The sequence below is a fragment of the Carcharhinus amblyrhynchos genome, chromosome 20, assembly GCF_965287045.1.
Source record: "Carcharhinus amblyrhynchos chromosome 20, sCarAmb.v2.hapA, whole genome shotgun sequence".
Taxonomy (NCBI): Eukaryota; Metazoa; Chordata; class Chondrichthyes; order Carcharhiniformes; family Carcharhinidae; genus Carcharhinus; species Carcharhinus amblyrhynchos.
Window position 1 is genome coordinate 1,027,627 of NC_137343.1, and position 22,118 is coordinate 1,049,744.

The following is a 22,118-nucleotide window of genomic DNA, read 5'->3' on the forward strand; positions in this document are numbered from 1 at the left end:
TTTCTACACACGTCAGTTTTAAATGACCGGCCCTTTACCTTGTAGCTGTGTCCCGTTTTTAGAGAGTCTCCCACTGGCGAAAACATCTCACCATCTACCCTGTCAAACCCCTCAGGATCTGATACGTTTGAATAAGATCACCCCCTCACTCTCCTAAATGTCAAGGAATACAGACCCAGAATATTGAGTCTCTCTTGATAGGACAACCCTCCCATCCCGGGAATTAGCCTGGTGAATCTGCTTTGGACTGCTTCCAATGGTACTCTATCCTTTTTAGATAAGGGAATCAAAATTGTAAGCATATTCCAGGTGAGGCTTCACCAACATCCTATACAATTGCAACAAAACCTCCCCATTAAACTCCAATCCCTTTCAATAAAGGGCAAAATGCCATCTGCCTTCTTAACTACTTCGTGGACTTACTTACTAGCTTTTTGTGATTAATGCACTGGAACACCTGGGTCCCTCTGTACTTCACTCACCTGCAGTCTCTCTATACTTAGGTAATAATTTACCTTTTGATTCCTCCTACCAAAGTGCATGACCTCACACTTCCCCTCATTTGACAAGGTACCGCATGGTAGGTTGTTACATACAGTTAAATCTCACGGGATCCAGGGTGAGGTACCTAAATGGATACAAAATTGGCTCCTTGACAGAAGCCAGAGGGTGGTTGTAGAGGGTTGTTTTTCAAACTGGAGGCCTGTGACCAGTGGTGTGCCTTAGGAATCAGTGCTGGGTCCACTGTTTTTTGTCATTTATATTAATGATATGGATGAGAATATAGGACGAATGGTTAGTAAGTTTGCAGATGACATCAAAATTGGTGGCATAGTGGACAGTGAAGAAAGTTATCTCCAATTGCAACAGGATCTTGATCAATTGGGTCAGTGGGCTGACGAACGGCAGATGGAGTTTAATTTAGATAAATGCAAGGTGATGAATTTTGGTAAAATGAACCAGGGCAGGATTTACTCAGTTAATGGTAGGGTGTCGGGGAGAGTCATAGAACAAAGAGATCTAGGGGTACGTGTTCATAGCTCCTTTGAAAGTGGAGTCACAGGTGGACAGAGTGGTGAAGAAGGCATTCAGCATGCTTGGCTTCATCAATCAGAACACTGAATACAGGAATTGGGATGTCTTACTGAAGTTGTACAAGATATTGATAAGGCCACGCTTGGAATACTGTGTGCAATTCTGGTCACCCTATTATAGGAAGGATATTATTAAACTAGAAAGAGTGCAGAAAAGGTTTACTAGGATGCTACCGGGACTTGATGGCTTGGGTTATAAGGAGAAGCTAAATAGACTGGGATTTTTTTCTCTGGAGCATAGGAGGCTGAGGCATGTTCTTGTAGAGGTTTATAAAATAATGAGGGGCACAGGTCAGCTAGATAGTCAATATCTTTTCCCAAAAGTAGGGGAGTCAAAAACTGGAGGGCATAGGTTTAAGGTGAGAGGGGAGAGATACAAAAGTGTCCAGAAGGGCAATTTTTTCAGAGAGGTGGCGAGGGTCTGGAACAAGCTACCAGAGGTAGTAATAGAGGTGGGTACATTTTGTCTTTTAAAAAACATTTAGATAATTACATGGGTATGATGGGTACAGAAGGATATGGGCCAAATGGTGGCAATTGGGATTAGTTTAGGGGTTTAAAAAAAGGGTGGCATGGACAAGTTGGGCCAAAGGGTCTGTTTCTATGCTGTAAATCACTATGACTCATTAAACTCTATTTGCCAGGTTTCACCCAGTCACCCAATCTATCTCTATACCGCTGCAGAATCACAATATCCTCATCATTGCCATCTGTCTTCGTATCATCGACAAATTCTGTTTCTTTCTCCAGGTCATTAATGTAAATAGTGAACAACTCTGGGCCAAGAACTGACCCCTACAGTATTCCACTCTGAAAAGAACCTATTTATTCCAACTCTCTGTTTTTTGTGACAGCCAGTTTTCAATCCATGCTAACACACTCCCTCCTATTCCATGGGTTTTACTTTACAGACCAGCTTCTTATAGAGCACCTTATCAAATGCCTTTTAGAAATCTAATTACACTTCTATACATATCTACAGGTTCCCCTCTATTTACTGTTACATGCTAAAAATATTAGAGCTTTCTTCTCTATCTGTACATAGCTCAATTCTGCTTTGTTCAAAGATCTTGATGCAAACACTATTGCTTCCCTTCACCACTGGGCCTTATGTAAGAAACCACTGCTCCCACCCTGTAAGGTGATGCGTTGTAAGGCAGTTGTAAAGGTAACTTCAAGTCAAAGTGTATTAATTCTTTTGATTTTAATAATACTTTAGCATATGCGAAGTCCTTCTCACACTGATCTGCGCATTTCCATTTCCTGTTTTAACATAAGTTGTGTAAAGGTTTGATAATAGTTGGCACAAACTTTCCATAATAATTTAATAAACCCAAAAATGACTGAAGTTGACTAATGTTTTGGAGGTGCTGGTGCCACAGTAATGACTTTTACTTTGGAAGATGATTTGTGCAGTCCATTTGCATCTCTACATGCCCCAGATATTCTATAGAAGATTTGAAAAATTCACACTATCCTTCCATATTCATGGTCTGTAAGCTTCTAATCCTTGGAGCGTTGCATCTAAATTTTGAAGATGCTCTTCTACATTCTTTCCAGTAACTAAGATATCATCTAAGTAGCACTGGACTTTTTCTAGTCCACTAAAAACTTGATTCATGGCACATTAGAACAACACTCATCAAATATTGTTGTGAATCTGGATCCACATTTATCTGAAGATAAGTTTGACTAAGATCAACTTTACTGAAATGCTGGCCTGCAGCCAATCCAGCAAACAATTCAATAATTAAAGACAGAGGATACTGCTCTGCACACAGCACCAGATTAATAGTGTTTCAAAAATCATCACATATGCAGTTTGATCATGGATACTACTAGCATGGCCCAATAACTCACATTAATTAGTTTGTGGACCACTGTGTGGACTACTCTCTCAGATTCTGCCTCAACCTCTGGCCTGATGGTGTACAGCACTCAGCATTTAAGCACCTTGCTTGGCTTTCATCCTTAGTCTTTAGTTTGACTGAGATCCCGTTCACGCTTCCCAGCTCTCCATTAAAGACAATGGCAGGGTTCTTTAAAATTTTCAGTCAACCAGTTTGGACTCTGACATGAGGTTTATCTCAATGCAGTTCACTTTGATTCCCTCCATCCAGGTTCTCCCCATTAGGGATGGATAGTTAACTTTAACGACATGTAGGGACCAGTCTGCAGTTTGACGGTTTAGCTGCACCTTTACATCGGTATGGCCCTTCAATGGAATTACTTCCCCAGTATAGGTTTTGAGTATTATCTTAGAGAGTTTCAAGCCAATATGAGGAGTAGACCATCCGGTCCCTCGAGCTGCTCTGCCATTAAATAAGATCATTGCTGATCTTTTTCTGGACTTGACTCCAGTTACCAGCCCATTCGCCATAACCCTTAATTCCTTTACTGTTCAAATATTTATCTATCCTTGCCTTAAAAATATTCAATGAAACAACCTCAACTGCTTCACGGGGCAGGAAATTCCACAGATTCACAACCCTTTGTGTGAAGAAGTTCCTCCTCAACTCAGTCCTAAATCTGCTTCCCCCTTATTTTGAGGCTACGCCCCCTAGCTCTGGTTTCACCCACCAGTGGAAACAACTTCCCTGCTTCTATCTTATCTATTCCCTTCATAATCTTATATGTTTCTATACGATCCCCCCTCATTCTTCTGAATTCCAATGAGTATAGCCCCAGTCTACTCAGTCTTTCCTCATAAGCCAATCCTCTCAACTCCGGAATCTCCTCTGCATCTCCTCCAGTGCCAGTACATCCTTTCTCAAGTAAGGAGACCAAAACTGTACACAGTACTCCAGGTGTGGCCTCACCAGCACCTTATACAGCTGCAACATAACCTCACTGTTTTTAAACTCCATCCCTCTAGCAATGAAGTCTGGTTATTGTTTCTCTTGGTAATCAGTTTCCAGTACCGATGACACAGTAGCTCAGGTGTCTACCTTCATTTGTCATGATTGTCCGTCCAATAATTGTGTGACCCAAAAGAAAAAATGCTGGAAAATCTCAGCAGGTCTGGCCACATCTGTAAGGAGAGAAAAGAGCTGACATTTCGATTCCAAATGACCCTTTGTCAAAAGATTTGTTCAGACGTTTTGTTCAGATTCCAGCATCTGCAGTAATTTGCTTTTATTAAATGTGTGACCCACAGCAGTTGTTTGTGCCAGCATAGTGACAGTTCATGCAGTGACAGCTCGTTATCTGTGACTCTGGTCCTTTTTCACATCCTTTTTGTATCCTGTGGATACTCCTCCCTCTATTTGCTCTTCCACTTGATTCGTTTGTTCCATGATTTTTATAATTCTTGTTGGAATCTTATTTCTTTCTCCAGAGAGAGAGCCCCCATTCTATACATTCCTTTTACCATAATGTCTGCAATTTGTATCTTTACTCCAACAATCTGCTGCTGTGTGCCCAGTTTTTGCACATTGATGGCAATTTCAAACCTGTGTCTGTTTCGGGCTTCAGCTAATATCCTATGGACTTTAATGCTTGAGCTTAACTGTTGGGCTTCCTAAGCTGCTAATAACACGGAGATCGCATCTTCTAAAGCCTTCTTTAGGTCTAAGATGCTTTTGATTAAGAGCCTTTTAGGATAGCTGCTTTGTTACCAGAGCACAAGTCTGTTCTAATGGTGTTGTTCAAGACACAGAATTCAGCTAATTTCTTTAGTCACTACAAAGTGTGTGATTGATTCATTTTCTTGCTGTTTACGTTTATGGAACCTCAACCTATTGGTGATGACCAAAGGTTTAGGTGAGAAGCAGCCCTGCACCCTCTCCTCAATCCTACCATAAGTTTCTGGGTCTGATTTTTCTGGTTGCACCAGACTTCACAGGAGGTTGAAAGCTTTTAGCCGGAATGTTGTTCGTCTGGCAAAGTTTTCAAATCTTTCAGTATAGGAGTTCCATCATTCAGAATTTTCATCACACTGCCCCACAGCGAAAAACTCCCACCATTTTTACCATGGGAAGGTTTATGTGAGCACAAATGTGCCACAAAGTTTTAGCACTGCCTTGCTTTTTTTCCAAACAAGATAACACTGAGTGAGCCAGTTCCTTCCCCAGGCTCTCAATTCATTGGTGCAATTTGTGTTATAGACGGCAGAGGGAGCACTGCTCCAGGCATTGCTCCATGTCCGTCCTGACAGTTCTTGCACAATCTCGGTTTGTCACTTGGGAAGGAAATGGTCGTCTATTTCTGGTATGTAGATCCTGTGATAAAGTATCTTCCTCTTTCTAGTGCTTCAATTTGGCAGCTTTTCTATTGACCATGTTATCGTATTGGTTTTATTAGTGTGACCATTTCAGCAATCTTGCGCTGGTATGTAATTACCGCTTTGTCTAGTTTTCTCCATCATATCGCCTTCAACTCAGTGGCTTCATTTTCCAAATTCTTCCTTTCGTTTTCTGCATCAACCAATCTTCTGCTTGGACCTCAGTAATTCTATTTTGCTTGTATGCCTTTTACAATCCATTCAGTTTATCTGTTTCTGATTTGATTTGATTTATTATTGTCACATGTATTAACATACAGTGAAAAGTATTGTTTCTTGTGCGCTATACAGATAAAGCATACCATTCTTAGAGAAGGAAGCAAGACAGTACAGAAAGTAGTGTTACAATCATAGCTAGGGTGTAGAGAAGGATCAGCTTAATGTGAAGTAGGTTCATTCAGAAGTCTGATAGCAGCAGGGAAGAAGCAGTTCTTGCATCGGTTGGTATGTGACCTCAGACTTTTATATCTTTTTCCTGATGGAAGAAGATGGAAGAGAGAATGCCCAAAGTGTGGGGTCCTTAATTATGCTGGCTGCTTTGCCAAGGCAGCGGTAAGTGTAGACAGAGTCAATGGATGGGAGGCTGATTTACGTGATGGATTGGGCTACATTCACAACCTTTTCTCCTTGCGGTCTTGGGCAGAGCAGGAGCCATGCCAAGCTGTGATACAACCTGAAAGAATGCTCTCTATGATGCATTTGTAAATGTTGGAGAGAGTCAGAGCTGATATGCCAAATTTCTCTAGCCATCTGAAAAAGCAGAGGCGAGTGTGGGTTTTCTTGACTATCGTGTCAGCATGGAGGGAACAGGACAGGTTGTCGGTGATCTGGACACCGAGAAACCTGAAGCTCTTGACCCTTTCTACTTCGTCCCTGTTGATGTAAACAGGGCATGTTCTCTGAGATTTTCCAAGGTAAAATTCATCATTCGCTTCTAAGAACATTTGATAACATTCTCTTTGGCAGGGCAACTTGACACTGCCTGCCTTACAGCGCCAGGGACCCGGGTTCTGTTCCCTAGCTTGAGTCACTGTCTATCTGGAGTTTGCACATTCTCCCTGTGTCTGCATGGTGCTCTGGTTTCCTCCCACATTCTGAAAGACATACTGGCTAGGTGCATTGACCCGAACAGGTGCCAGACTGTGGTGATTAAGCAAATTTCACAGTAACTTCATTGCAGTGTTAATGTAAGCCTTACTTGTGACTAATAAATAAACTTTTCCTTTCTGCCACATTCATTTTGTTGCAACTGCATCAAACTCTTCTGAGTTCAATATTGTTTCCTTCTTCTTTTATAATTTATTCGACAATTCTCCTGAGTTGCTAACTTGTCCAGCAGTTGCGTTCTCTCTTTGGGTTTGGCTATTGCTAAGTCCTCAGCACGCTCACACCGGACACTTTCTGTCTCTCTGCAGAATGCCAATTTCTCCAGGTCATTGGTGTATTCTACAGGGTTGGTAGTTCAATCATCCTGTTGGATCTCTGGAGAATTCCCAATAATGATTCTGCTCTAAATTCTGCTCAACAGCATGGTGACTCAAAGAGCAAAGAAAATTACAGCACAGGAACAAGCCCTTCGGCCCGCCAAGCCTGCACAGACCTTGCTGCCCGATTGAACCAAAAACCCCTACCCTTCCGAGATCCATATCTCTCCATTCCCATCCTATTCATGTACTTGTCAAGATGCCCCTTAAAAGTCACTACTGTATCTACTTCCACTACCTGCCTAGCAACGAGTTCCAGGGACTCACCACCCTCTTTGTAAGATATCTGCCTCGTACATTTCTTTTAAATCTTGCCCCTCTAACCTTAACCCTATGTCCCCTGGTAATTGATTTTTCCATCCTGGGAAAAAGCTCCTGCAGCAGATGATTCAGAATGTCCTACATGAGAGGCATGGATCAAGTCCTCAATGCGTTTCACTCTGAGACAAGCAATTCTCCCACTGATCACAAATCTGATTGGTTCCACTACATGGGATTCCGGTTGGCTCTTCTCCAGTTTCATGTGTTGATCTCTGTTGCTGAGTTCCACTTGTGTTTTTTCCTCCATCACGTCTTCACGCTCTAACTCCAGTCCCTTCACCACTTGCTGTTGAATGCTGTACTGTTTCTTTCTGGCCCTAATAGATTTCCTAGCTATTTCCACCATTTCGTTGTGCTTGTTTTTTTTTCTTAGCTGAACTGCTTCTCATTTAGGTTTGGGTCATGAACATAAGAAATAGGAGCAGGAGTAGGCCATCCAGCCCTTCGAGCCTGCCCCGCCATTCAATAAGATCATGGCTGATCTGTCGTGGCTCAGTTCCACATTCTCACCCTCTCCCCATAACCTTTAATCCCCTCTCTTATCAAAAACCCATCAACCCGCATCTTAAAAATATTAAGCGAGGTAGCCTCCACCACTTCAACGGGCAGAGAATTCCAGAGATTCTCCTCAGGTGATAAGCCGTGGATAATGAAGGAGGTGAAGGAAAGTGTTAAATTAAAAGCGGAGGCGTTTAGAGTAGCTAAGAGTAGTGGGCGAGAAGAGAATTGGGAGAGGTTTAAATGTCAACAAAGATTGACAAAGAAGTTGATAAAGAAGGGTAGGAGAAACTATGAAGCTGGGCTAACGCTTAATATAAAAAAGGATAGCAAGAGTTTTTATAAATATATAAAAAGGAAGAGGCTGGCTAGGGTGAACGTTGGACCCTTAGAGGATGAGAAGGGGGACTTAGTGGTAGGGGATGGGGATATGGCTGAGGTATTGAATAACTTTTTGTTTCTGTCTTCATGGAGGAGGACGTGAATAATTTGCCGGGTGTTAGCGATGGAAAGGTGGTAGGACTGGAGGGTCTTAATGACATTACTGTTACTAGAGAGGCAGTGCTCGACAGACTGGAGGGGCTGATTGTGGACAAGTCATGATGTGGGTATGCCAGCGTTGGACTGGCGTAAACACAGTAAAAAGTCTGACAACACCAGGTTTTAGTCCAACCTATTTATTTGATAATATACTCGCAAGCTTTCGAGGGGTTACCCTCTTCGTCAGGTGAATGGAGAGTTCTGGCCTCAGACAGAGCATATAAAGCACAGACAGTTTAGAGATTACTGATTAAAATGCGAATCCTTACACCTAACCTGCTGTTCAAGACCTGAAGTGGCTGATAATGTGAGTGGTAGGAGCACTGATCACAGTTTAAAGAGATGTGTATTGTCTCCAGACAGTACAGTAAGTGAGGTTTTGCAAACCCAGGCAAGTCACGGGGGTTACAGATAGTGCGACATGAACCCAAGATCCCTGTTGAGACCGTCCTCATGTGTGCGGAACTTGGCTATCAGTCTCTGCTCAGCGACTCTGCGCTGTCGTGTGTTGTGAAGGCCGCCTTGGAGAATGCTTACCCGAAGGTCAGAGGCTGAATGCCCGTGACCACTGAAGTGTTCGCCAACAGGAAGGGAACAGTCTTGCCTGGTGACTGTCGAGTTCCGCACACATGAGGACGGTCTCAACAGGGATCTTGGGTTCATGTCGCACTATCTGTAACCCCCGTGACTTGCCTGGGTTTGCAAAACCTCACTTACTGTACTGTCTGGAGACAATACACATCTCTTTAAACTGTGATCAGTGCTCCTACCACTCACATTATCAGCCACTTCAGGTCTTGAACAGCAGGTTAGGTGTAAGGATTCGCATTTTAATCAGTAATCTCTAAACTGTCTGTGCTTTATATGCTCTGTCTGAGGCCAGAACTCTCCATTCACCTGACGAAGAGGGTAACCCCTCGAAAGCTTGCGAGTATATTATCAAATAAATAGGTTGGACTAAAACCTGGTGTTGTCAGACTTTTTACTGTGTGGACAAGTCCCCAGGACCGGATGGAATGCATCCGAGGGTTCTGAAAGAAATGGCAGAGGTGATAGTGGATGCCTTGGTGGTTATTTTCCAGACGTCGCTGGATTCCGGGGAAGTGCCAAAAGATTGGAAAATGGCTAATGTTACGCCGTTGTTTAAGAAGGGTGCCAGGCAAAAGGCAGGGAATTATAGGCCAGTTAGTTTAACGTCTGTTGTAGGTAAAATGTTAGAATCCGTCATCAAGGAGGAAATAGCGAGGCACCTTGAGGGGAATTGCTTGATAGAGCAGACGCAGCACGGTTTCATTAAAGGGAAGTCGTGTCTGACAAATTTACTGGAGTTCTATGAGGATGTGTCTAGGGCGGTGGATAAAGGAGAGCCAGTGGATGTGGTCTTTCTTGATTTTCAGAAGGCGTTTGACAAGGTACCTCACAAGAGGTTATTGCAGAAGGTAAGGGGACATGGAGTTGGGGGTAGGGTGTTAGCGTGGATAGAGGATTGGTTGTCAAATAGGAGGCAGAGAGTGGGGGTCAATGGGTGCTATTCGGATTGGCGTTGGTGACTAGTGGAGTGCCCCAGGGGTCGGTGCTGGGCCCTCAGCTATTTACCATTTATATAGATGATCTGGAGGAGGGAACCGAGTGTATGGTGTCGAAATTTGCTGATGACACCAAGATTGGTGGAACGGCAAATTGTGCGGAGGGTGTGGAGAGTCTGCAGAAGGATCTAGATAGGCTGGGTGAATGGGCCAGGAACTGGCAAATGGAATTTAATGTTGGCAAGTGCGAGGTGGTCCACTTTGGTAGGAATAATGGTAGGAAGGATTATTACTTACGGGGCGAAAAACTGCAGCAGGTGACGGTGCAGAGGGACCTCGGGGTCCTTGTGCATGAGTCGCAAAAACCCAGCTTGCAGGTGCAGCAGGTGGTCAGGAAGGCTAGTGGGATGCTGGCCTTCATAGCGAGGGGGATTGAATATAAAAGTAGGGAGGTCTTGCTGCGGCTGTATAGGGCACTGGTGAGGCCCTGAGGTGAACTTTCACCTCATTTTCTATTTGCTGTAATTCTGAGTTAAGTTTATCCAAATCTTTTTTTCCCTCACTCTTACTTCTGCTGTGGCTTGTCTTAATTTCTGACTGATTACAGCTTTATCATTTGCTTGTACTGTACTGCTAAATCTTTCAAGGAGCTTCTCATCACTCTACAAAAGGATGGGACAGAATGGAGTGTTGATTGCTTTCAGCTCTTTGTTTAACCATTGGGTCTTCCATTTCCCTCCTCCTGGGCTCTTTCACTGTCTTTCAGGTACCTTTCTTTTGATTTATTATTGTCACATATTTTAGAATACAGTGAAAAGTATCATTTTTTGCATACTATACAGGTTAAGCATACCAGTCATAGAGAAGGAAATGAGAGAGTGCAGAATGCAGTGTTACAGTCATAGCTGGGTGTAGAGCAAGATCAACTTAATGCAAGGTAGATCCATTCAAAAGTTTGATGGCAGCAAGGAAGCCAAATCTATAAAAGATTGCAATAGTGTATTGTTAGAGAGTTTAAAACAGTTAGAATACAGTTTTAGAAGGAAAGAGTGAGAGTGAAAAATAGAATTAGAGGGTATGCTGGATATAGCTCCCAAGAACTCACTACACTCTGGTGCTATTTTGAATTGGCCAGCCTTTCATTGCCTTCCTAGGGTCTTTCATTGCCCTGCTTCTGGCTCTCCCTCTCTCCAGGGTTTCTCAGTACTCCCTCTCAGAGGACTGTTACTGCCTATTATGAGCCTGGCATTGCCACTTTCTTGAGGGTTTATTATGTCCTCTGAACTCCAGTGTTGCCACTTTCTTAAGGTCTTAATTCCCCCTTTGAGGTCCAGCGTTGCTTATGGACTCCCATTTTTAGAGTTGCCCTCTATCTGGAGTCTTCTCTGATTTTTCTGTCCCTTGTCCTTTGTTCCTTCTTGTGGTTGTTTCATTAAATGTTGTACAACTTTAAATGAAGACTTTAAGATTTAAAGACTGTCAACTTTTTTTAATGGCTCACAGCTGCTGTTTCTCTCTATCTGTATACTCTTCCTGTGCTTCTGCAATTTTAGCAGGAAACTACAGCTCCTCTTTCTTGGACCTTTAGTTTGGTTTATTCACTTATAATTTTGCTATCAGAAGTCTTTTATTTTGGTTTCTGCAGTTTTCTCATTTTTGCTGGAAAATCCATTTCTTTTCTCTAAGTGTGCCGTCCTTTTTGTTAATTTCACTCAGTGAGATCAGCACTGTCCTTTAAAGACCATACATCATATTCTTTAAAAGGTTTTCACTCTTTTCATTTTAATTTTTCTTAAAACTTTTCCAATTTCTAGACACATTGGCCACACCATGTTCGGTGCTTCGACTGCGCCAACAGACTGGCACGAGCTTAACTCCTCTCGCTGAGTCTATTCACCCAAAAACCAGGTAGCTATCTCTCTTTTCCAATGTCAACTAAACCATCGGACACTCAAAAGTAGGCTGTGTCATTCAGTTGATTCCATCTCAACGTGTTGTGACATTCTAGGCAGCGTCCAGAGATTTCCAGCTTTGTTTGGAACAAAAGGTATTTATTGAAAGAAACTTGACACAGGAGCTGCGGCTCGAGGCCGCCCTGTAGCAGAGCTCCAATCCGCACATGCTCACTACGTGGCTTCCAGATGATTCTACCCGAGAGACAACTTCACCCTGGAGATGTGGTCACTTACTCTCAATGTCCCATTGGGTACACTGCCTGAAGGTGACTTTCTTCTGCTGTACTGTCTTAAAGAGACAGACACCACATACACAACACAAATGAATACAAAAAAAATGCACATAATGAATAGAAAACACTTCAATAAATTAGGTTTTGTCTGTTTGTACCTATTGTGGGAAAACAATCATTTTTCTGTGCTTTGCCTCCAACACAATAAGAATGTTGCTCAGGGGGTTCCTACAGTATTCTTTTGAGGTCAAAAGAGTTCTGTGGCTGGAAGAGTTTGGAAAACGTTGGTCTAAAGGGATCAGCGTTCACTTTAGATTCTCTTTTCCTGACCTTTGTGTCGCTGGCTTGCTGCAGTGTTCCAATGAAGCTCAATACAAGCTCAAGGAACAGCACTTCATTGTGGACAGGACATTCTATTAACAGCCTTCCAACTTACATTGAGTGCAATAGTTTTTGATCTGAATTCTGCCTTCATTTTGTTTTGGGTTTTTTTTGCTAGTTTGTGTTTTTTCTTGCTTCTTTCTTTACACTTTCACTTTACATTCAGGCAGTGGCTCTCCAAGGTATCGTCCAGGCATTGTTTCTTTACTTTACTCATTCTCCCTCTTTTTTGCTTTATACCATTTTATCATTTAATCTCTCCTGCCCTTCACTTTTGTTTTTCTTTCCCCCTCCCCCAGTATACACCACCCCTTTTCACTTGCTCAAAATCTGTTATATTTGAGGAAAATCTCTTTCACCCAAAGGCTGGTAGGAATCTGGAACTCAGTGCCTGAAAGGCTCCTCACAACATTTAAAAATCATTTAGGTAAGCACTTGAAACACCGCAGCATACTGGGTTACAGTATAAGTGCTAAGTAGATAGGTGTGTAATGGCCAGCACAGACACGATGGGCTGCATGGCCTCTTCTGCACTGTAAAATTCTAAGACTCAATTTATCTTCCCTATGCTGAGTCTTCAACATTAACTGTTTCTCTCCACAGATACTGCCTGACCTGCTGATCTATCTCCAGCATTTCCTGTTTCTAGTTGAGTGTATCCAGTGCTTATATTATTTTGCTTTATAATTGTTAATAACATAAAGTAACAATTCTATGACAGGAGACCCACATTTCTGCGTGAAAGAGTGTTTCAGTGCACATGAGCCATGACGATGATTTTATAAAAATATATACCTACCTCTCCTATTCCGGAGAAAAAAGAATGCATCGTAATTTATAAACTGCAGAGGAATTTTCTCAAGAGAAACATGGAGCATTGTGCGTGTTACCAACTGTTTTATGATTTTCTGAAATGAAGGGAAAGAAATGGATTTATTTATTATTAATACATTAAAGGACACAGTTTACACGCGCAAAGTTCAGTGTACTTTAATAAAGTGTCCGTGACAATCAGCATCAGTCTCCGAGATATACTTCATACACTTGTATCAGGATTTCAATTCCAATGATAATGAAGCACTGATCCTGCTGGCTCAGTGGGTCAATATACTGCTTGATGTGCTACTGACCCGTTCAGATCAGGAACATCCACATATCAGTGAGTTAACTAACCTCAGCTGGTTTTAGGGAAAAGTGTTACATTAAGCCACATTGTTCCTAGCTCAAGAATCATAGAATCCCTACAGTGCAGAAGGAGGTCATTCGGCTTATCGAGTCTGTACCAACTCTCCAACAGAGCATCTTACCTAGGCTGAACCTCCCTCTCCATTCCCATAACCACACGCATTTCCCCACTAATCCCCCTAATTTATACATCTTGGGAATAAGGGACAATTTAGCACGGCCAGTCAATCCACCTAACCTACACATCTTTGGACTATGGGAGGAAACCGGAGGAAATTCACACAGACAGAAGGAGAATGTACAAACTCCACACAGACAGTAACTCAAGTCTGAAATCAAACCCAGGGCCCTGGTGCTGTGAGGCAGCAGTGCTAACCACTATGTCACCGTGCCAAAAGTGGGAGAACATCAATATCGGGGAAACACAAACTTTGTTACTCATTCCATTCAGTTCCAGTTTGAGCTATGTAGGAAAACCAGGGTTCAGAGGTTGTAGCATCTGTCTGGGTGACTAAGAGAAAACTAAATCAGATCTCCTGACTTGGTGATATCTTCAGTATCCCAGTAAGAAATCTCACAATACCAGTTAAAGTCCAACAGGTTTATTTGGTATCACAAGCTTTCGGAACACTGTCCCTTCATCAGGAGAATGGGATCCATCTTCAGTATCCTAGTCGCTGGGCAAAGTGGGTGTGGATGAAGCCACTCATTCTCGCGATAGTTCAGGCATTAGTCTGTGGCCTAGGAATCAACCTGGTATCCTTCATCTAGGTTTAATCCCCATTATAAACACACTCCGCTGGAGAAACCAGCAGTAGGTTGAAGAAGAATTGGAGATGCTACCCAATTAATCTGTGCTTTCACGTGGCTACCAAAGAGAACTAAGCTAGCGACAATGTAGACATGAGGCCCATTACAGTGAAGAATTAGGATCCAATTAGATGGAAATAAAATTACCAACAAAAAGAAATAACATTGCAATTACAATTTTCTTACTGATCCCAGCTGCACAGTGTTTACAGACCAGCAGGCTAAGAACTGTTAATCTTTTAAAAATGCATTTTACAGGATGTGGGCATTGCAGACTAGACCAGTATTTATTTCCCATCCCTAACTACCTTTGGGAAGGTGGTGGTGAACTGCCTTCTTGAATCGCTGCAGTCCCTGTGGTGTAGGTACACCCACAATGAGGAAGTTCCAGGATTTTGACCTAGTGACACTGAAGGAACGGCGATGGATTTCCAAGTCAGGATGGTGAGTCGACTCCATAATCTTCGATGTTATGGCCATTTCAGAGACATAGATAGAGCAGGGACAGGAATGGTTGTTGCAGGTTCCAGGATTCAGTCACAGCAGGGAAGGTGGTAGGAGAGGGGGAGGCGTGGCATTGTTAGTCAAGGACAGTATTACGGTGGCAGAAAGAATGTTTGATGAGGACTCGTCTATTGAGTTAGTATGGGTTGAGATTAGAAACAGGAAAGGAGAGGTCACCCTGCTGGGAGTTTTTTATAGGCCTCCAAAAAGTTCCAGAGATGTAGAGGAAAGGATTGCAAACATGATTCTGGATAGGTGTGAAAGTAACAGGGTAGTTGTTATAGGGGACCTTAACTTTACAAATATCGATTGGAAAAGCTTTAGTTCAAGCACGTTAGTTTTTGTCCAATGTGTGCAGGAAGGTTTCCTGACACAGTATGTAGATAGGCCAACAAGAGGTGAGGCTACATTGGATTTGGTACTGGGTAATGAACCAGACCAGGTGTTAGACTTGGAGGTAGGTGAGCACTTTGGTGATAGTGACCACAATTCAGTTACATTTACCTTAGTGATGAAAAGGGATAGGTATATGCCGAAAGGCAGCAGTTATAGCTGGGGGAAAGGAAATTATGAGGTGATCAGGCGAGATTTAGGATATATAAGTTGCAGTAGGAAACTGCAGGGGCTGGGAACAACTGAAGTGTGGAGCTTATTCAAGGAGCAGCTACTGCGAGTCCTTGATAAATATGTACCTGTCAGGCGAGGAGGAAGTGGTCGAGTGAGGGAACTGTGGTGTAATAAGGAAGTTGAATCCCTGGTAAAGAGAAAGAAGGAGGCTTATGTAAAGATGAGACGTGAAGGCTCAGTTAGGGTACTTGATAGTTACAAATTAGCCAGGAAGGAGCTAAAGAGAGAGTTAAGAAGAACTAGAAGAGGACATGAGAAGACTTTGGCAGGTAGGATCAAGGAGAACCCTAAAGCTTTCTATAGGTATGTCAAGAATAAAAGATTGATTAGGACAAGATTAGGGCCAGTCAGGGACAGTAGTGGGAAATCATGTGTGGGGCCTGAAGAGATAGGAGAGGCATTAAATGAATATTTTTCGTCAGTATTCACGCAGGAAAAAGTCAATGTAGTCAAGGAGAATACTGAGAGGCAGGCTTTTAGACTAGACAGGATTGTGGTTCATAAGGAGGAGGTGTTAGCAATTCTTGAGTGTATGAAAATAGATAAGTCCCCTGGGCCGGATGGGATTTACCCTAGGATTCTCTGGGAGGCTAGGGAGGAGATTGCAGAGCCTTTGGCTTTGATCTTTATGTCATCATTGGCTACAGGTATAGTGCCGGAAGACTGGAGGATAGCAAATGTTGTCCCCTTGTTCAAGAAGGGGAGTAGAGACCATCCTGGGAATTATAGACCAGTGAGCCTTACTTCTATTCTGGGCAAAGTTTTGGAAAGGATTATAAGAGATAGGATTTATAATCATCTAGAGAAAAATAATTTGATTAGGGATAGTCAACACGGTTTTGTGAAGGGTAGGTCGTGCCTCACAAACCTGATCAAGTTTTTTGAAAAGGTGACCAAAGAGGTGGATAAGGGTAAAGCAGTTGATGTAGCGTATATGGATTTTAGCAAAGTGTTTGATAAGGTTCCCCATGGTAGGCTACTGCAGAAAATACGGATGCATGGGATTGAGGGTGATTTAGCAGTTTGGATCAGGAATTGGCTAGCTGATAGAAGACAGAGGGCGGTGGTTGATGGGAAATATTCAGCCTAGAGTTCAGTTACTAGTGGTGTACTGCAGGTATCTGTTTTGGGGCCACTGCTGTGTGTCATTTTTATAAATGACCTAGATGAGGGTGTAGAAGGATGGATTAGTAAATTTGCGGACGACACTAAAGTCGGAGGAGTTGTAGACAGTGAGAATGGATGTTACAGTTTGCAGAGGGACATAGATAAGCTGCAGAGCTGGGCTGAGAGGTGGCAGATGGAGTTTAATACGGAAAAGTGTGAGGTGATTCACTTTGGAAAGAGTAACAGGTTTACAGAATACAGGGCTAATGGAAGGACTCTTGGTAGTGTCGACAAGCAGAGAGATCGCGGTGTGATGTGCTTAGCTCCCTGAAAGTTGGCACCCAGGTTGATAAGGTTGTTAAGAAGGCGTACGGTGTTAGCCTTTATTGGTAGAGGGACTGAATTTCAGAGCCGTGAGATCATGTTGCAACTGTACAAAACTCTGGTGCGGCCGCACTTGGAGTATTGCGTACAGTTCTGGTCGTCGCATTATAAGAAAGATGTGGAAGCATTGGAAAGGGTGCAGAGGAGGTTTACCAGGATGTTGCCTGGTATGGTGGGAAGGTCTTATGAGGAAAGGCTGAGGGACTTGAGGTTGTTTTCGTTACAGAGACAAAAGTTAAGAGGTGACCTAATTGAGGCATTCAAGATGATCAGAGGATCAGATAGGGTGGACAGTGAGAGCCTTCTTCCTCGGATGGTGATGGCTAACACGAGAGGACATAGTTTTAAATTGAGGTGTGATAATTATAGGACGGATGTCAGAGGTAGGTTCTTTACTCAGAGGGTAGTAAGAGCATGGAATGCCCTGCCTGCAGCAGTTGTGGACTCGCCAACTTTAAGGGCGTTCAAATGGTCATTGGATAGGCATATGGATAACATTGGAATAGTTTAGGTTAGAGGGTCATTAGATTGGTTCCACTGGTCGGCGCAACATCAAGGGCTGAAGGGCCTGTACTGTGAGGTAATGTTGTATGTTCTAATCAATGTTCTGAGTGAGTGTAATAAAATATTCAGTAATCGGATGGCATCTTTAGCGAATCAGATGTCAGTCAGTTGAGATATTGTGATCTGAGAAAGAGTCTTCATCTGAAATGTCACTGATTGACTTCTATTATTCACTCCTGAGTAATTGCAGCATTTTCTTTCGGGGTTTTACACTGTTAGTCACAGTATTCATACTGGATCCACACTGACCTACTTCAGCGGATAATGCAAAGTGTTCAAGTTCAGCAAATGCTGGAATGGTAAAATTGTCCATGTTTCACTGTTGGCCTGAAAACACACAGACTGCAGTGGCAAAGCTTCAATCATTAAACAGTGTTGGCAGTTCAAACAGAATTCACCACCTACCATTTTGGGAATTCTTTGCTTTGTATCTTCTCCTAAACTTTCACTTAACGTACCCTCTGGAGCAACTGACGAGTCTGCAGGTAAAAGATTAGATTATTGACCATTCTTGTTTTGTTCCTTCTCTAAATATGTAAATAGTGCATGAAAGCTGTAGGAAAAACCTAGAAATCATAAAGACACGAAAATACATCTAAATCTAAAATCAAACTCATGCTAATTTCACAAACATGTTTGTCACTCAAAACAGGAATTCGTTTTAGTTTCTCCTGAATGTCTTTCACTTTGAGAAAGGTTGGCGTGGGAGGGCGTGTGAGTACACCGATACACTGTCGCTGGTGTGCGTGAGTGTGAGTACACCGATAATGGTAAATATTGATGGTAAATGTTAGTTTTGTAACCGGCCGTATCCGCCAGATACCCGCTAGCGTGGCAGCCACCAGACAACTCCCGGTTTCGTTGACACCGTTAGGTCTCCACCGGTCGAGTTCGGAGCGCCAGGGGCAAATTCCCCAGCCGGTAGCCCTCCCGATATATTCCCCTTTTCTCCCGATTATAGACTTAGACGACCACGGGCTGTCTCGTTCGATCACAGTTTATTATACAATCTTGCAAGATCGGGTGAGCTGGTGCGCACACCTTACACGCGTGGACAACACATTTTATACTGTTTTTCAAACATTGTGATGGCTTGTATTGTGTTATTCCCCCTTATTTGGCTGTTAACCTTGTTAACTTTAAACACTGTAAATGGCTTGTATTGTGTCATTCCTTCAATTAACACTCTCTCAACTCCCATTTTACGCTTAATCTCATCACTGCGGTTATCTGTTTCGTGTAACCTAGTTAACTGTCTGTCATGTGCCTCCCCCTTTCTGTATGCTGCTGAACTCGTCCATCACTGTTGATTGTACTGTTAGCTCTTGCAGCCTTAAAAATTACACTACTTCTCACAGTAAATATTCATCATGGAGTTCGGTTTTGAGTGGTGTGCCTCAGGGATCTGTTTTGGGGCCACTGCTGTTTGTAATTTTTATTAATGATCTGGATGAGGGTATAGTTGGGTGGATTAGTAAGTTTGCTGATGACACCAAAGTCGGAGGTGTGGTAGATAGTGATGAAGGGTGTCATAGTTTGCAGGAAGACTTAGACAGGTTGCAGAGCTGGGCCGAGAGGTGGCGGATGGAGTTTAATACGGAGAAGTGTGAGGTAATTCACTTTGGTAGGAATAACAGATGTGTCGAGTATAGGGCTAACGGGAGGACTTTGAATAGTGTGGATGAGCAGAGGGATCTAGGTGTATGTGTACATAGATCCCTGAAAGTTGGGAGTCAAGTAGATAAGGTTGTTAAGAAGGCATACGGTGTCTTGGCGTTTATTGGTAGGGGGATTGAATTTAGGAGTCGCAGCGTCATGTTGCAACTGTACACAACTCTGGTGCGGCCGCACTTGGAGTACTGTGTGCAGTTCTGGTCCCCACATTATAGGAAGGATGTGGAGGCTTTGGAGAGGGTGCAGAGGAGGTTTACCAGGATGTTGCCTGGTATGGAGGGGAGGTCCTATGAGGAGAGGCTGAGGGATTTGGGGTTGTTTTCCCTGGAAAGAAGGCGGCTAAGAGGGGATCTTATTGAAACATATAAGATGATTAGAGGTTTAGATAGGGTGGATAGTAATAGCCTTTTTCCTCTGATGGAGAAATCTAGCACGAGGGGGCATGGCTTTAAATTAAGGGGTGGTAGTTATAGGATGGATGTCAGGGGTAGGTTCTTTACCCAGAGGGTGGTGAGGGATTGGAATGCCCTGCCTGCTGCAGTTGTAAATGCGCCTAGTTTGGGGGCGTTTAAGAGATCTGTGGATAGGTTTATGGACGAGAAGGGATTGGTTTAGGTTAGTGGGTCATTGTTTTGTAACTGGTCGGCGCAACATCGTGGGCCGAAGGGCCTGTTCTGCGCTGTAATGTTCTATGTTCTATGTTCTATGATACACTGTCGCTGGTGTGCGTGAGTGTGAGTACACCGATACACTGTCGCTGGTGTGCGTGAGTGTGAGTACACCGATACACTGTCGCGCGTGTGTGTGTAAGTACACCAATACACTGTCGCTGGTGTGTGTATGTGTGTAAATACACTGATACACTATGTCATCAAGTGCTCCAAAATAAGAGTGTGAAACCTTGCACAAGTTTCTCATTCCAGCCAATGCCACTGGTGCAGGATCTGACTGGATGCCAGGAGCTCTCTGCTGTCATGCTGGGCTGCTCTTGCCTTATTTACCCAAGCAGCAACAGCAGCAAGTCTGTGAGATATTTTCCTGCTTCACTCTGCATCAATTTACACATTGGAGTCTTCCCCACTTCCCCTAACATCTGCCCTCCCCACCTCTCTATTAATTATCCAGATCACAGTCCACTGATCACAAAAGAACAGGAATATTTAACTACACATTTATTGTTTTACCCATATACAGATTCTTCGGTTGCTCTAACCAGCTCATTCCCAATTTACTCCTCTCTGAAGAACAGTGCCAGAGCACAACGTAATGCCATGAGAATATGGGTTCAAATTCCCTTGGGCAGCTAATGAAATTTAAATTCAACTACATCATAAATCTGGAATTGAAAGCTACTTGCAATAATGGTGGCCATGAAACCATTGCTGATTGTTGTAAAAACTCATCCGTGTCCCTAATGTCTTTTACGGAAGGAAATCTGCCATCCTTACCTGGTCTGCCTACACATGACTCCAGGCCCACAGCAATGTGGTAGACTATTAACCACCCCTCTAAAATGACTGAGCGAGACACTGAGTGCAAGGGAATAGGGATTAAGAACTGGGGTCCACATCCCATGAAAGAAACAAAACTAAAAACAGAAGCCAAGATATCAAACAAGTTCTTGTAATGTACTGGTGAGAGGATCAGGACAGTAAGAAGTCTAAAGTCTGACAGGTTTATTTGGTAGCAAAAGCCACAAGCTGTCGGAGCACTGCCCCTTCATTAGGGGAGTTCTGTTCACAAACAGGGCATATAAAGACACAAACTCAATTAACAAAATAATGGTTGGAATGCGAGTCTTTACAGGTAATCAAGTCTTAAAGGTACAGACAACGTGAGTTGCGAGAGGGTTAAGCACAGGTTAAAGAGATGTGTATTGTCTCCAGCCAAGACAATTAGTGAGATTTTACAAGCCCAGGCAAGTTGTGCAGGTTACAGATAGTGTGACATGAACCCAAGATCCTGGTTGAGGCCATTCTCATGTGAGTACAGCTCAGGTTACACCTCAGAAAGGATCAGGGGCAACTCTATTCAAATAACGTGCAGATGGTGCAGGAAATTTAATTTTTTACACTGAGTTTCCACTCACTCCGTTTTGCAGAGTATAAAACTACAGTCCATAGACTATAACTATAACCATAACTCTTTATAAAACTCACCAGTCTTTTCTGCTTCTCCAGCATTTGGCAAATCAGTTTTTGTTCCATCAGCAATTTCTGTGAGTTCAGTGTTACTTGTTGTCTCACTGGACTCTTTGTGAAGAATAATAGAAATAGTTATCATGTCATAGAATGAATTAACATACAAGATTTGTAAATAATCTTCTAATGTCTGGTGTAGGTACACAATGAAGGGTAAGTGTTATGACAAAAGGAAATGCATGTCCCAAGATAGAGAGAAACAGAAAATCACAGTGGTCCAACATGCCCCTCTCAGGCACTCCGGAGCCATAAAATAGAACATAGAACCCTATAGTACAGAAACAGGCCCTTCAGCCCATCGAGTCTGCACCGACCACAATCCCACCCAGGCCCTATCCCCATACCCCTACACATTTATCCACTAATCCCTCTAACCTACACATCCCAGGACACTAAGGGGGAATTTTAGCATGGCCAATCAATCTAACCCACACATCTTTGGACTGTGGGAGGAAACCCACGCAGACACGAGGAGAATGTGCAAACTTCACACAGACAGTGACCCGAGCCGGGAATCGAACCCAGGTCCCTGGAGCTGTGAAGCAGCAGTGCTAACCACTGTGCTACCGTGCTGCCCACAGACACACACAAACTGTCCGCTGCCAACTGCATCGCCTTGACAAAGTGTCATCTGGACTCGAAATGTCGGCTCTTCTCTCTCCTTACAAATGCTGCCAGACCTGCTGAGATTTTCCAGCATTTTCTCTTTTGGAATGCGTTTGCTCTGTTGATGCCAATAAGACGGTTG

General features: G+C 43.1%; 1 protein-coding gene across 1 annotated transcript in view; it reads right to left on the reverse strand.

Moving 5' to 3' along the window:
- dnah10 (dynein axonemal heavy chain 10) overlaps positions 1-22,118 on the reverse strand; it is a 337,567-nt gene that overhangs the window by 314,391 nt on the left and 1,058 nt on the right. Inside the window, exons 2-4 of the mRNA XM_080207920.1 lie at positions 21,329-21,421; positions 17,901-17,974; positions 13,114-13,222 (exon numbers count right to left, since the gene is read on the reverse strand). Coding sequence (XP_080064046.1) covers positions 13,114-13,222; positions 17,901-17,974; positions 21,329-21,421 — 276 coding nt within the window. The remainder of the gene's footprint in view (positions 1-13,113; positions 13,223-17,900; positions 17,975-21,328; positions 21,422-22,118) is intronic.